Source organism: Athene cunicularia (assembly GCF_003259725.1).
Source record: "Athene cunicularia isolate RWA chromosome 5 unlocalized genomic scaffold, athCun1 chr5_part1, whole genome shotgun sequence".
In the NCBI taxonomy this organism is placed as follows: Eukaryota; Metazoa; Chordata; class Aves; order Strigiformes; family Strigidae; genus Athene; species Athene cunicularia.
This window is the reverse complement of record NW_020799101.1, coordinates 5,654,261-5,667,885: the sequence shown is the minus strand read 5'-3', so window position 1 is coordinate 5,667,885 and position 13,625 is coordinate 5,654,261. Positions and strand designations below refer to the sequence as shown.

Below are 13,625 nucleotides of genomic sequence, written 5' to 3'. Positions count from 1 at the left end.
TATATATATATATTTTTATATATATATATATATATATGTATATGTATATCCCCGAATCTGAGATAAACAGTTTACTCCTCAGAGTAGGATTTAAACCTTGGTAACCAACAGATACCAGCACAGTCACCATTCAGCCAGCAAGTCAAGTTCAGCACATTGGTGGCAAGTTTAGCGGCATGTGGGGCCGGGGAACTCGTCTCCCAAGACATGATGCTGCTGAGATGCACTGGCACTGCCTGAAGTGCTCAGCAGGAGCCACAGCTCTGCGTGCAAAATTAATTCACAGCACTATTATGGAAGGAAAGCGAGAGTCATGCCAAACCAAACCCAGCAGCACTACCAGCAGAATGCAAGTGTACGTGTTTTCCCACAGGAGTGCTCCTTCTCCTTCAAAAAGTAAAGTTACAGCATTGCTAAGAGCCTATTAACAACCCAACAATTCCTAAACACAGCGTTAACATCCAAAGGTACATTTTTTTTTCCTTAAGCAATGAACTTTGCATTGTATTTTCATTTAATACATATTGTCACGGGACAATGAAGTTTAGTATTTCTGATGGGGAGAGGGAAGGCAAGGAAGTGACTTCTGAACTTGATGTTTTGGTAACAGATGCAAGATTTCCTTGCACCCCTGTTTATAATTCTTTCTTGGGAGGAGAGGTCCTTGGGAGAATTTTTATGTGAGAACTACAGGCAGAAGAGTCCTCTGCTAAAACTCAAAATAGGACTGCGTCCAGGGAAAATACTGCTCCAGCACCTTTGCTAAACAGCCCCAAATCATTTCCTCACATGTGATTTAAGGGTGGAATATTTTAATACAGAATTTGGCAGAAAAGCTTCCATAGGTGTTTCCCATAGTAGTCTGTCCTTCATTCTTCTAAGCATATTTAAAAATCAAACTATCTTAAAACAAATTCTCTCAACAATGTCATTTACTGTACAGATAAGTAACAAACAACTCAGTTGGCTGCACCTCATGACAGTGCAGAACTTCTTCAGAAGTGGACGAAATACCATAGTAGTTGCCACAGTTAAGTTTTTAAACTATAACGGGCCATGGTTTTAGTGTTAGTACCTACCACCATACTCCCCCAACACATCCACATTGTTCATATTTATGTGTTACACACAAATTACTTAATACAAAAAAAAAAAAGGCCAGTATGTATCTACTTGAAACAGATGAGGATAATCCTTCTGTAGCATTAAGGTGCTTATTTCTCAGTAGAAAAAGCCCTCTTCATCAGTGGTGGGGGTGCTTTTCCAACATCAAACATCATTTCCAGTGGAGGATTATTAAGACAGCACCAGTCAGGTATGCGGCCTGTCTGGCTGTAATATTCTTTGGACACAGACCGGCTCCCAAGTATGTCCTGAAGTGCTCCAAAAATAGCTCCTACATTATTGGGGAAAAAAAAAAAAAAGGTTGCATTAATTTGATGTATCGAATTTCTTTTTCTACTTCTTCCCATCAAGAATCTCAACTATTCTTTTTCAGCTCTGTCTCAAAAATTAAAAGAATGAAAGGATCTCGCCACTTCCCTTTTCAGCAGCCCAGCTAGGCCCAAATTGCTGCCATTTATGTCCCTTGAAATAACTAAAGCCAAAGAATCATCGAGTCTCTGATGAGAACGAAACTGGTCTAGCTGACCTGATTCTTACTACAAAGTTTCCTAGAAGCTTTGATTTTTAAGCACTTCAAACAAACCACCTTGTGTTTAAGGAAATTTCTTCTCCCCAAAAAAGGGTGTCACACGATACCCATCAGTTTACACAAGCTGTGAGAAGATTCAGACCACTGCAGCTGCCAGCGAAGTAAAGTATCAGAGAACTTGGTGTATATAAATCATTGTTTGCTAATCCGAAAAGTAGACGCAAAAGGTTTTGAAGCTAAAATTTTGTAAACATTTACATTTCAAAGCACATGGAAGTAAAATCTACCATTACAGTTAAAGTTAGTTCCTCATCCATACCAGATGGGCTCAGCTTATTAAATGAAAGTTTAGAAAAGCAGGAATTCTTAACAGCATCAGAACCTGCCTTAAAAAAGTTGCTAGCAATGCAAAGCCCTTCATTTTTCCCTAGCAGTAGCCAAAATCCATTGCAGAGTTGCTGTATTTGTTACTGGCACAAGGGAGTGAGCAGCCTCCGGCCTCTCCACAGCTCACAGCTCCTCAGACAGTAATTAAACTTGTTTTTTCAATAAGCAGCTCTTCCTACACGCAGCAGGTGTCTTGCTCTGCCTAATTACTTTGCTGGTGCCACCATACGGCCGTAGCCCTGTACTGCACTTGAGTCAACACCTCATCTTCTGCATCTCTGTTTCAAACCGCTCCTTTAAAGCTCCCATAACCTGCAGCGCCATTCTGCCCTTCAAATGTCCCGGAGGGAGCTTTACTCCACACGGTTTCTTCCAGGAGGGCATAACAATTCCACAGAGCTCCAATGCAGCCTGATTCCAATAGCTGACTTAATTTTTACTGCTGTTTATTCATTACAAATCCCACATGGAAGTTTAGTTTTTCACTTTGTACCTTTGCTTAACAGTTGTTTTCATTCTTACCTCCCAGCCAGGCCACACAGTTGGGTTTGGCAGGTGGAGTGTGAATTCTGAAGGTTTTAGTAGCAAGTATTTCCTTGTATTTCGGTTTCTCTACCAGGTATCTGATTTCGGCCGTGAGCCTGTGAAGGAATCCAGGCAACATAGCCGTGCCTCCAATAACGACCAAGTTCTCTGCCAACTGCTTCCTGGTGTCTATGGGACACTAATGCAAACAGGAAAAAAAAACAAACAAAACCACTTTAAGTGAAGTTGTGAACAAGCATTCAAAAGTTTGTAAGAAATTCAGTCTTTCTACACATTTCCATTGCTGGTTTTTTGTACTTAGTCGAAACATAACCAACATAAATTTTTCCCCCAATTTTCCAAGAAAACCAGGCTTAAGGAACTGCCCAGTTGGGGCTTTTATGGGTACAATGAGTCTCTGTAGAGCCCTTCAGCTAAGACAGGCCAAGACAACAGATGACAGAGGTATCAGTGACAATAATTCCCATGAGTTCTGGGAGATGATGTGCCAGAGAGAGGTGAAGCCTCAACCAGCGCTCTCAGAGAGGGAAAACTGCTACACATGGTACTGACTCTTTTTAGCTCCATGTGGGAGAAAAGTGATAGAAAAGTGTCAGTGGTAGAAAAAGTTTCTGCTGGAACTTGCCTTAGGCAAGACTGGAGATAATCCAACCAGAAGACACAAAGTCATGAGAAGACGAAGCTTTGTCAGTTCTGCGCCATCCGTTCGAAAAAAATCCCAGGCTGCTGTGGTCCTCTTGTCCAGAGAAAGTCATTGGACAGTATTTAACACTTGGAAATTTAACATTTGTCTTTCCTTTGGCCAAAAAGTGATGCAAGGTAAATGCATAGATGTACAGAGGTGAGGGGTCCAGGCACAGATCTTATTAAACCATTTGTTTTCATAAAGAATTCTAATTGAAATGTTTGTCATGTCATCCAAGCCTATGGCTCTCCAATAAATTATGTCTCAGCAAACTAATTTAAATGACATCAATAACTGCAGGAAGTCAACTTTAACTAACATACATACACCACCACATAATGAAAATTTCCATTTATAGTGGTTTTCTAATGCATGTTTTTCCTAAATATAATAAGAAATGAAGTGTTTGTATACGCCAATAAAATTTTCCACAATAAATCTAATATACTGCCTGTAATAGAGATGTCCAAATTGATTTTATTGTATCTTAGATAAACCAGCCGTCTGCAGGACTCATAATCTAACTCTAAGCAAAACACCTTGAAAAAAGAAGAAATAGAATACCTGTGTCATTTCAGCTTAAGCAGCGTAATTTGTACACCGCCAAATATTAGCTGCTACTTCATCATTACATACGTAGAGCCCCACCTCCAAATAAACTCAAGGTAGTTTATTGTTTTTGCTGAGGGGTGAGCACTGCGTCTCTTCAAAAACTGTCCTAGACACACTGCTGTACACCAAAGAGTAAGAAAACAATCACAGAGTGGATGACACATGGTGACTAGCTACCCCATGGAAATTCATCACGTGGCAGAACCCTAGGAGTCATGCTGTGCTAAACTTCTTCAATCAATCACAACCTGCAATCACAAGGGTGTTACTCTATCTAGAGTCATCTATAACAGCAGGTTCTCTAAGGCTGGAGGCATTCAGTAAATAGTTTCTAGTATAAAGGTACCTGAATGAGAGAATCTAAGATCAAAGTGGCAACAGATGTCTCTTCATTATCCTGTTCAAACAGTATTTCAACAACGGAGTCTCTGTTGAAAAAACAGGAAATAAGTGTTAGGAAGAAACAATACTACACTATGAGCTAACACTCCCGAGCAGCAGAGCTGGAAATAACTACAGACTTCCTGCTGACAACACATCATCACTTCTTCCCTCATACAGTCCATGCACCAGGCGGTGCCAACAGGGAGGAGACAATGCCCCGTTTGCTTCACTAAACCTGTCTCATCATGATGCGTTAATACTCCATTTCTGCTTCCCCCATCCCTCCAGTCTGTCTGCTCTCATCTTCAACTGAGTGTTCTGGAGAAGCTGACACCTCTTATTATGGGCTTGCACTATAACCAGCACAAAGCCTTAATTTAAGAGACATTAAAAGCATATGCAAGTGTTCCATTAAAATTCAATTTTATGAAAATTTATGTGCTTTTAGAGTTAAAAATATATTCTTCTGAATACTCTGCTATGGTATTTCTCACCTGATGGGGCCAACTACATGGAGAATCTTTTCTCCATCTAAAGGATAGTCCACGTCTGGAGGCGGTGGAGGACGCTAGAAATAAAAACATATGTGCATTATTTTAGAGGCCAAAAAGGCTACATCTAATTCAGAAGACTAGGATAAGCTTCATCCTCCACCCACCTCAGTACTGCCATCGATGTTGAACTTGGCTGCTTGGATTTTCAGCCCACGTTGGAGATCACTCACAAAACAAGTGCGGACTTCATAAAAGAAAAGAAAGGGGCAGAAGAGAGACTCTGTTGGATCCTTTAATTACCAATAAAGACAATAATTTTGCCTAATTTAGAGAACAACACAGACTTTAGGCCCTGGCTGGTTCAAGACATTATCAAATAAATGCAAAGAAAAAACGGTCTCTACACTTCAGCAGAGTTCGGATTCTATCTAGACCATGAGATTAAATTAAGCTGACACCAAAACTATGCTAGCACAGGCAAGATTTCTTTCTCAGACAAGCTACATAAGATTTAAAGACAGAGAGATGTTGCTAATCATGCCTTCGGTTGCCACAAGGTGCCAGGGCTTGTATTCTGCTGTCAAACCCACCACTGCGGATTTTGCACTGTGGCTTCAAATGAGACGTGGACCATTTTTCAAACAAGCTGTAATCACACAATATTTTTCCTAGTGCAATTCTTCAGCACTCTAAGAACCCCAGAGGTTTTTTTTTTCCTCTCCGGGCAACACTGACAGAGCACAATATCATTTGTATCCCAGCTGTTAGTGTTATTATCTACTTATTTATTTGTATCTGGCACAAATGAGTATCTTCTTCATAAACAGCTGTTATAAAGAAACAACCTTTCAATACACAGGCAATCGTAATTTCAACCCTAGCATATTATACCTGGTTCCAAAAGGCTGCATAAAAACCAGAACTGATCAGAAAATTATGTTCACATCCAGGAATTAGAAAAGCTACTCCCATTTGACAAAGCACCAGCTTAAGTTATTTTGCATTTGACTGATGGATTTCTTCGCAATTTGGCCCAAGAGATATATACTAGTTGGTACTTTCTACAATTATATATATTTTTATATCTGTTGTACATGAAACATTACATAGGACTTCATCCAAGTCCTGCTCAAAGACAGACTGTATTTTTTCTGGTGTAAATGTAGTCCTTGACTCATCTTGCAACCTAACACATCAAAGTGTCTTTTACACGTACTTTTTTTTTTTTTTTTTTTTTTTTTTTTTTTTTGCTTTCCTAGTTAGTTTATAAACAAAATTAACTTAGAATATTCTTATGTCATGATGTTAAGACTGCTTAAATGCTGCATTTGCAATCCAAACATATCTATGGTAACAGGTTTTGAACATCCAATCTGCTAACTCTCCCATGCAGAGTACACACTGTACACATTCAGACACAGCAAACAAAATGTCAGTAGTTAAAAAACAAAGTTAGCCTGACTTGCTGACTGCAGGATAGATCCAATAGCGTACAATACTCTTTCTGTGCTACTCTACCAAATGTATCTATGAGCTACATCTTAACACATAGGCTAAACCTGAAAGAGGAATCCAACATGGTTCTGGTTTTGCTTTCAAAGACAAAGAACACTGCAGGTTCTTCCAGTAGGTAAGAAATATGGTAAGCTGAGAAGATAAATTCTTAAATATAAAGTACTGCACACTGGTTATAATCATATTCTACTGTACAATTTAATATTAGAGTTTCGTGAAACAGAAAATTTTACCTTTTATATCCTCTACTATGTCTTCAGGAACTGAGCCTGAAATTAAAAATATGACTTAGAACAAAAGCTTTTTAAGCAGAAAGAGAATTTCAGAATGAAACTGAATTTGAATTACATTTGGTGCACTAAAGTTTCACTGACAGCAGTTTTTAAAGATTTCTAAGGAAGAAAGAATTTATTAAAAACAGAAAGAAAAAGTTTGTCTTCTCTCAAAACAGACTGAAAAATTACTACAGAACTTTTATCTCAGCCTTCATTTAAACCTGCTGTTATGAGTGGCTTATCATAAAAACAATATACTTGTTAAATACAGAGAAAGAAATCATGGAAGTATAATAGATCATGTAAGATACAGTGAATACTAAACTCATTTCACTGACTGTTAGCATTAATCCACTTCCCCCAGTGCAAATTCACAGCACATGTGCTACATCGGTCAGACCTTACCCATCACAGATGGAAGGCTTTGTCCTTTGGCTAATCCCGTATCAACTGTGCACTGCTCCAATAACTGATATTCCAGCTCCCTAAAACATTGCACATTAAGTTAGTTAAAGATGGCATTAACTCAGGCTGAATCTCTATATTATGCTTAAGAGAGAGTATTTATTCCCTTCAGTTACATTCAAAGCAGATCTGATTTTCACAGCTTTTACTACATCAGCAAAAGTCAAACAGTGGTAACATTAAAAATCTGATGCTGTCACAGCAACAGCTATGATTTAAGTCATGTTCAACAGGAATCTTTGCTCATTAGTCAAAGATGAACTTTCACAATTAAATCCTTGGTAACCTGGAATGTGTAACTCCGAACTTACTTGTGAATAGCCTTTCCTCCCAGAGGAAGAGAACCCCAGCAGCTCAGAATTGGAATTCCCTCATATATCTACACGAAGATCAGGAAATTCTCCATTTTTGTTATGAGTTTTCAGTCTGCTGGAACTAAATGCTTTTTCCCCACAACAATCCCTTGCATTAGCTACTGGAAACACTTTCTAACTGCTTTTCTCCAAAACTAACTCCTAATATACAAAGGCTGAAGTTAGGAACCACCCTTCCCAAGTTTTGAGGGAACACAGATTTAACGTGTCAGCTGTGAAGAGATTCCCCATGTCATGATATCTTACAGTCAAAAGCCAGACTGGCTGATCTGTTCCTATTACTTTTTAGCACACTTTAAGTCTATAAAAGCATCACCTTGTCACAACAGCCAAATTGCTGAAAATTTTGTGTATTATTAAAGGATACAGGCAGCACCAAGCTTTCTGTATATCCACAGTCTAGCACCATGGCAGAATTGATCCCAAGTGTCAGGAGAGACATTAGATGACTTGGAGCAAACAGAACGGAAGGCACCTACATGGAAACCAAAAGAACAACTGACAGTAGGGGGAAAAAGAAACAAACTACCCAAAGCACTCATGTTTCCATATTTAAAGGAAAACCCAAACAACTGGCTCTTGAGGTATTAATTTTTAATTTAGTTTTCAAGGCAGTGTAGTAATGAACAAAATACAACAGGATTCTAAAATCTACTTTCATCTGACTTGTGGTAGATACTGGTTACCTCAGTAATAAGATTTGGAATGGGCTTGTAAGAAAAGATGAGTTCTAAAGTTAACACTTGCTTAAGTCATCGATCAAGTTTCTCACTGTCATTGAAAAAAAAAATTAAAGAAACTAAAACACAGCTACTTGATATGCTGAATCAGGATGTGAACAAAGGTGCCAGAAAACCCATAAATGTGTGCCTTACGACAACGTACTGTTGCAGACAAACTCATAGAAGTGGCTAATTAAAACACTCCCCAAAGCAATGTGGAAACTCAAGTCAGAATTACAAGAGAATTATTTCATTCTCCCAGAATTCCATAAATCAAGTTTCCTAAATAGCCACAGTTTCTTTAATGGAGCATCTTGAAGTGTGAATTAAATGAGGAATTTCAACAAACCCTGCATTTAAGGGTAACGTTACCGATACTTAGCCTAGAGACACAAGTTATAGTATTGACCCTTTATGAATATGCCACTCTTATTCTTTGCACCAATTAATTAATCTCACATCAGTATTAGCTGGCTTCTTAACAAGTTACAAAGTCTCTCCATCAAAATATGACTTTCCAAGTCACGAGTCATTTTTGACAAGCAATTTTGCATGGGAGTGCTTTATGTGAAATGTATTTTTTTCCTGTAAGGGAATTAGGAAAAAAAAAACCTCAAACCACTCCAATCTTTCAGCAATTTCAAGTCATCAGAAAACTTATCAATAGTAGGAAAGAATTAGGCAGAAGTTTACGATTAGTTGGTAAACCATGTTGTGGAAACGCAGTGAAGAAGTACTGCAGACAAACTAGTTTCACCACTTTTTATAGAACTTTAACCTTTGTTCTATCTGAATTGAAGAAGCATGAATTCACCTTCGAAAACACTTTCCATTAGAACCAAGCAAGAATCAGGTTCAGACTTTTCTTCAAAAAGACTGATAAAGCAGAGAGGATAATAAATTTCAGGTAAGCTCTTATCTAAATGAGTACAGCCAGAGGTTAGATGTGCTAGGCAAAGGTATTGACTCTGGTAGAAGTCATGAGGTTTGCTGACAAAGCACTAAAAAGTGTTTAAATATAAATTCTGGCTTCAGGCACTGCTCAATGGTGATTATTGGATCTGTTTGGAACAGCACAATGTGGACTGTATTTTAGTACAAGCCAGAGAAACCTTTCAGATTCTTGTTAATAGGTCCTGTTTTGTGGCCTCATGAACAGTCAGAATGGAACAAAAATGGCCTTTAGTCCAATCTCCAAGCCTTACTTCCCCAGACGACTATCAGCTTTTTTCCACTTTCTTTCTGCCTGTCTTCTGGTATTATTTTAATTTCTTTGCCTACATCTGGTAGTGATTGTATGTAAAATTCCTACCAGCAAGTGCTACACTGAGCACATACAGTAATGTTAAACACGTACCTCAAAATGCTTGAAAAGGACTCTTGTGAGCGTGTCTCTGAAGTGTGTGGGGCACAAGACAGATTCTATGATCACAACACGACGGTCCCTGGGATTCACCAGCAGATGTCTAAAAAAGACAAGACGTGTAAAACAAAGCTGGTAAGTTTAAGTGTGAGACTTACCCTTATTTTCATATTCCATTCTCCTCAAAAGTCCTAAAAATTTGCATTTAGATAGCATTTTATACAGATGATCCCAAAGTCTTTTCCCTGAATTTAAAAATACCCAATGCTTTCCTGAAAGAAAGTTAGGAAACTGAGTTACAGAAAACAAGTTACAGAGCTATCTGCCAGCAGGCTGCAGTTCTGAATATCCATTATACATTTCTAAAACAAGATAAGGAAATGCAAACATAGGCAGGTATAACAGCCATTAATGGCTTGTCCAGTGTCATACACTGTATCCATAAAAGAGGAAAAAAACCAATTAACACAGATGTCCTGACTTCAGTGGAAGAGGATGGAATTGTCCTGATTTCAATTACAAAGTGATGATCAAGGACAGGAACCACCCACACCAGAAGATCTGAGGCACAGAAATTAAGTACTTGTTGTGTCAAGTGATAACTTCTATTGTGCAAAAATAAGGATTGGAAGAAAAAAGACTAAGTCCAACTTCATTATTCACCAATGGCACTAAAAATACAATTAAAAGATGTATTACTGGGAAGATTCCTCCTTCCAAACCACTAGCATGTGGAAACAGCTCTGCACTAACACAGGATGAGCTTCAGCCCTACCAAAATCAGCTTAACTTCTTAGGTAATGACTTTCCCCTATTAAGTCCTTTTTGTGTGCCACAGCCAAAAGGCAACTTATCAAATACTTTTTATTTCTAGAGAACAACTGATGCTGCAGGACACTAACTGTTTGTAATACAACCTAAATCTCAGCACCACTGAATTTCTCCTGCAAGAACACAGCCAGGCAGCCACCTGCACAATACTGTTTCTGTTTTCTTGCTCTGCTAGAGAGCAAACTCCAGTCCCATGTGTAATTCCTCCCAAAGTACTTGGAAAAGAGCCACAAAAGGTCTGAATAACTAACGAGCAAGTATCTCTTACCTGAAATACAGCATATGGATAAATTCCTTCAGATATGAATACAGCTCTTCTGTATTAATATTATACTGAACAACTTTGATAGGCTGTGAAGTAAAAATATCCAGTCAGCTTCCATACTAGCTAGTGATTATATACAAAGAAATATATACATGATATATAACTATATATGAGATATATATATGAGATAATATATCTGAACATACATAAATCTGAAATACTCACTCTTGCCTAATTTTCTTTATGTCCTTAACAATGTATCTCATAAACTCACCCTATAACTAAACTCCAGAGTTAGTTATTTAGTTTATTCATGCCAATGGATGGTTATTTAGTTTATTCATGGATTTCATACTGGTAACTTATCTCAGCATTAGTTTTCCAAAGCTGCCATCCTCTACTATAAGGAAAAAAAAAAAAAAAAAGCATAGCTAGGCTAAGAAATTTCTCAATAAATGCCCCAAACATAAGCTGCATGGGTGATGAGTACCCAGTAACATCAGCACTAGTATCACACTTACCTGTATCCAGTTACTGTCTTTTAATAACAGCAGTTACAAGATCATGAAAAATAGCTTATTACGGACAGGAAACATATCTGCAAATTCTTTCTATGCCATAACATACCAAACGTTATAAAAGGGAAAACAGCTCAGGTAAAATAATTTACCTTTGTGACATCAGGTTTCTTTATTTCACTAGGAATAATGCATCTTGGTCCTGTTTCTCCAGCAAAACCACACCTAAAATAAAATGTTGAAAACCATATTATTTGAAGTCACTATTTAACATACTGGGCCTAGGAATCATCAAAGAGTAATTAATTAGGGATACTCCTGTGACTGCAAAGAGGTGTTTTGCATATAGCTTTTCTATCTAGCCACTTTGAATGAGAAAGATTTTATATCTTTTTATTGAATCCCTCTGAGCCGCACTAAACAAAAGTTTTCTTCGCTTCTGTAAGGACTGTAATGCTCAACTCCAATGTGCCTCCTATTTTCCACTGAGTAGTTCTCTGTTTATCACCATTCACCTGCAACCTTCCTTACTGTCCAATTTCCAAAGAAATACCTTCCCACATCCTACAAATGTCCACAGCTCCCAGTAAACTTGGACAAGATTAAGTTATAATTTCCTCTTTACATCCTCATCTTCTGTGACATTTATTTAGAAGAAACAAGAGACAAAGACATGATGACCACAGTCATGCAGGTCCTATGGCCTATTTCAGTGCTGACCAGCAACATTCCATTGACACTTTTTTCCTATTTCTAGCATTGAAATGCATTCCCTTCGCAAGCATCCTGGGTGATTTTAGGTATTACTGCCTCAAGATGACTGGTTGCTACTCCAGGCCTCCTGAAAAAATGTGGGCTCTGCATCCTACTTAGATGCAACACAATAAAAACAGCAGCAACCCCATACCAAACTTTTCAGAAACCCCTCTGGTTTTCATAGAGCAACTGCACCTTAAAAGAACAAGAACAATGGACTGAAGAAGGCTAATTAAAAATAAAAATTTAAAACTTGATTTTAAGAAACTCAGTGTTTGACATTTGTTTCACCACTGCCACCTCCATTAATTACAAAACTCAGAAGAAAACTGTGGTAGAAAACAGTAGTAGAAAACTATAAAGCTGCTGGACTTCAAATACTTTTAAAGGAAAAGATCAATTAACACTTTTATTTTGGTATGTGGCAACTGTGTTTCTTCAGATCATTTCAGGAAAAAAATCTTAAAGTAGACATAATTCAGAATTTAATTTTTTTCCTTTGGTGTCCCAACAGATATGTGCAATCCCAGTGTGCATATGCAATTGTCCTTGTCTGTCATTCCTGATAACTTTTGCATTTTTGGTGAATCTCAGCCTTATTTTGAAAAGGACAGATGTCTTTCATGTAATTAAGTTGCTATCTTACAAGGATGAGTCTGGAAATAGACCCTAAAGTCACACTATTCAGCAGAAATGCTGTTCCACGACAGCATTTTATTAGACAACTAATGCCCATGAGATAAAACCTCACAAGCAACCCAAATTTGGAAGAAAGCCTGCAATCAGCAACACAACATGAATCCACAAAAAGCCACTCCTGGAAGCACTTGTTTCCATCCACAAAGGCTTGGTTAAATCCTCTCCAAAACCACACTGCAGCAATTTCCAGGTAACAAAGCTTGCCTGCTGGTCTTTAATTACACAGTCACTTTAAAAAAAAGCAAGTACAACTTAATACATAAACAAGTTTCAGAGCAATACAAATACAAAACAGACAACCCGTGCCTCTTTAGAAAAGCAGAGACATCCCTAGCGCTTCAAGCAGGTAAAAGCATCTTACATGGACACAACTGCAGATGTGGGCCTCGCCTAAAAAGCCTGACATGCATCTGAAGGGGTGCTTTTCCTGAAAAAATCTGTGTGCAAGATGCCTCTCTGAGCCACGAGAACCCAGGAAGCATTTCCAGAGTATTTTAAGCTCAGATGCAGGGTCGGATTGCTCGAACAGCTCTTTTCCCGAGTACCTGAGACACGAGTGTGGGGGGAATTAGGGTTCTAACACAACAGGGTGTTTTGATATGGGGCGGGCAGACATGGCTACATTTTTGGCCCATCACATAAAATTACTAAACCCTAAGCATTTCTCCTTCCATCTAAAACACGGGACTTAAAAATAAAGCTGCAGTTGTCGGCTCTGTACCACGCAGATCACCACAGAGTTAGAGGGGGGGTGAGGGGGGGACGAAACCAGTTATTCATCCCGACGGCAGGCCAGGCCCGCCCCGCAACCGCGACACCGGCTCCACAGCGAAGCCTGTCGCGACAGAAAGGGGGCTCGGCGGAGCGGGGAGAGCGGTGCCACTCACTTGGTGAAGGCCTCGCCCAGGTCTATCACCACGGCGGTCTTCTCCCCGCCACTGCCCAGACCCTCGTACAGCGGCATCGCGGCCTCCCTTCACCTCAGGCAGCGGCAGCGCGAAGGGACCTTCCTCCCGCCCGGCGCGGCCCGATGGGGCTTTCCTCCTTCCCGGCGCGCCGGGCTGTCCGCGGCGCCTGTCC

At 39.1% G+C, this 13,625-nt stretch overlaps 1 protein-coding gene across 1 annotated transcript; it reads right to left on the bottom strand.

Moving 5' to 3' along the window:
- Positions 1-914: 914 nt before the first annotated feature.
- Positions 915-13,603, bottom strand: ACTR10 (actin related protein 10 homolog). Its single transcript, XM_026849334.1, has 13 exons — positions 13,433-13,603; positions 11,243-11,315; positions 10,576-10,658; positions 9,471-9,579; positions 7,759-7,866; positions 7,329-7,396; positions 6,958-7,037; positions 6,511-6,546; positions 4,927-5,006; positions 4,763-4,836; positions 4,231-4,312; positions 2,564-2,765; positions 915-1,396 (listed from the first exon to the last, which is right to left on the bottom strand). The coding sequence occupies exons 1-13, from the start codon at positions 13,507-13,509 to the stop codon at positions 1,215-1,217; spliced, it is 1,254 nt and encodes a 417-aa protein (XP_026705135.1). The 5' UTR covers positions 13,510-13,603; the 3' UTR covers positions 915-1,214.
- Between the last annotated feature and the right edge of the window lie 22 nt (positions 13,604-13,625).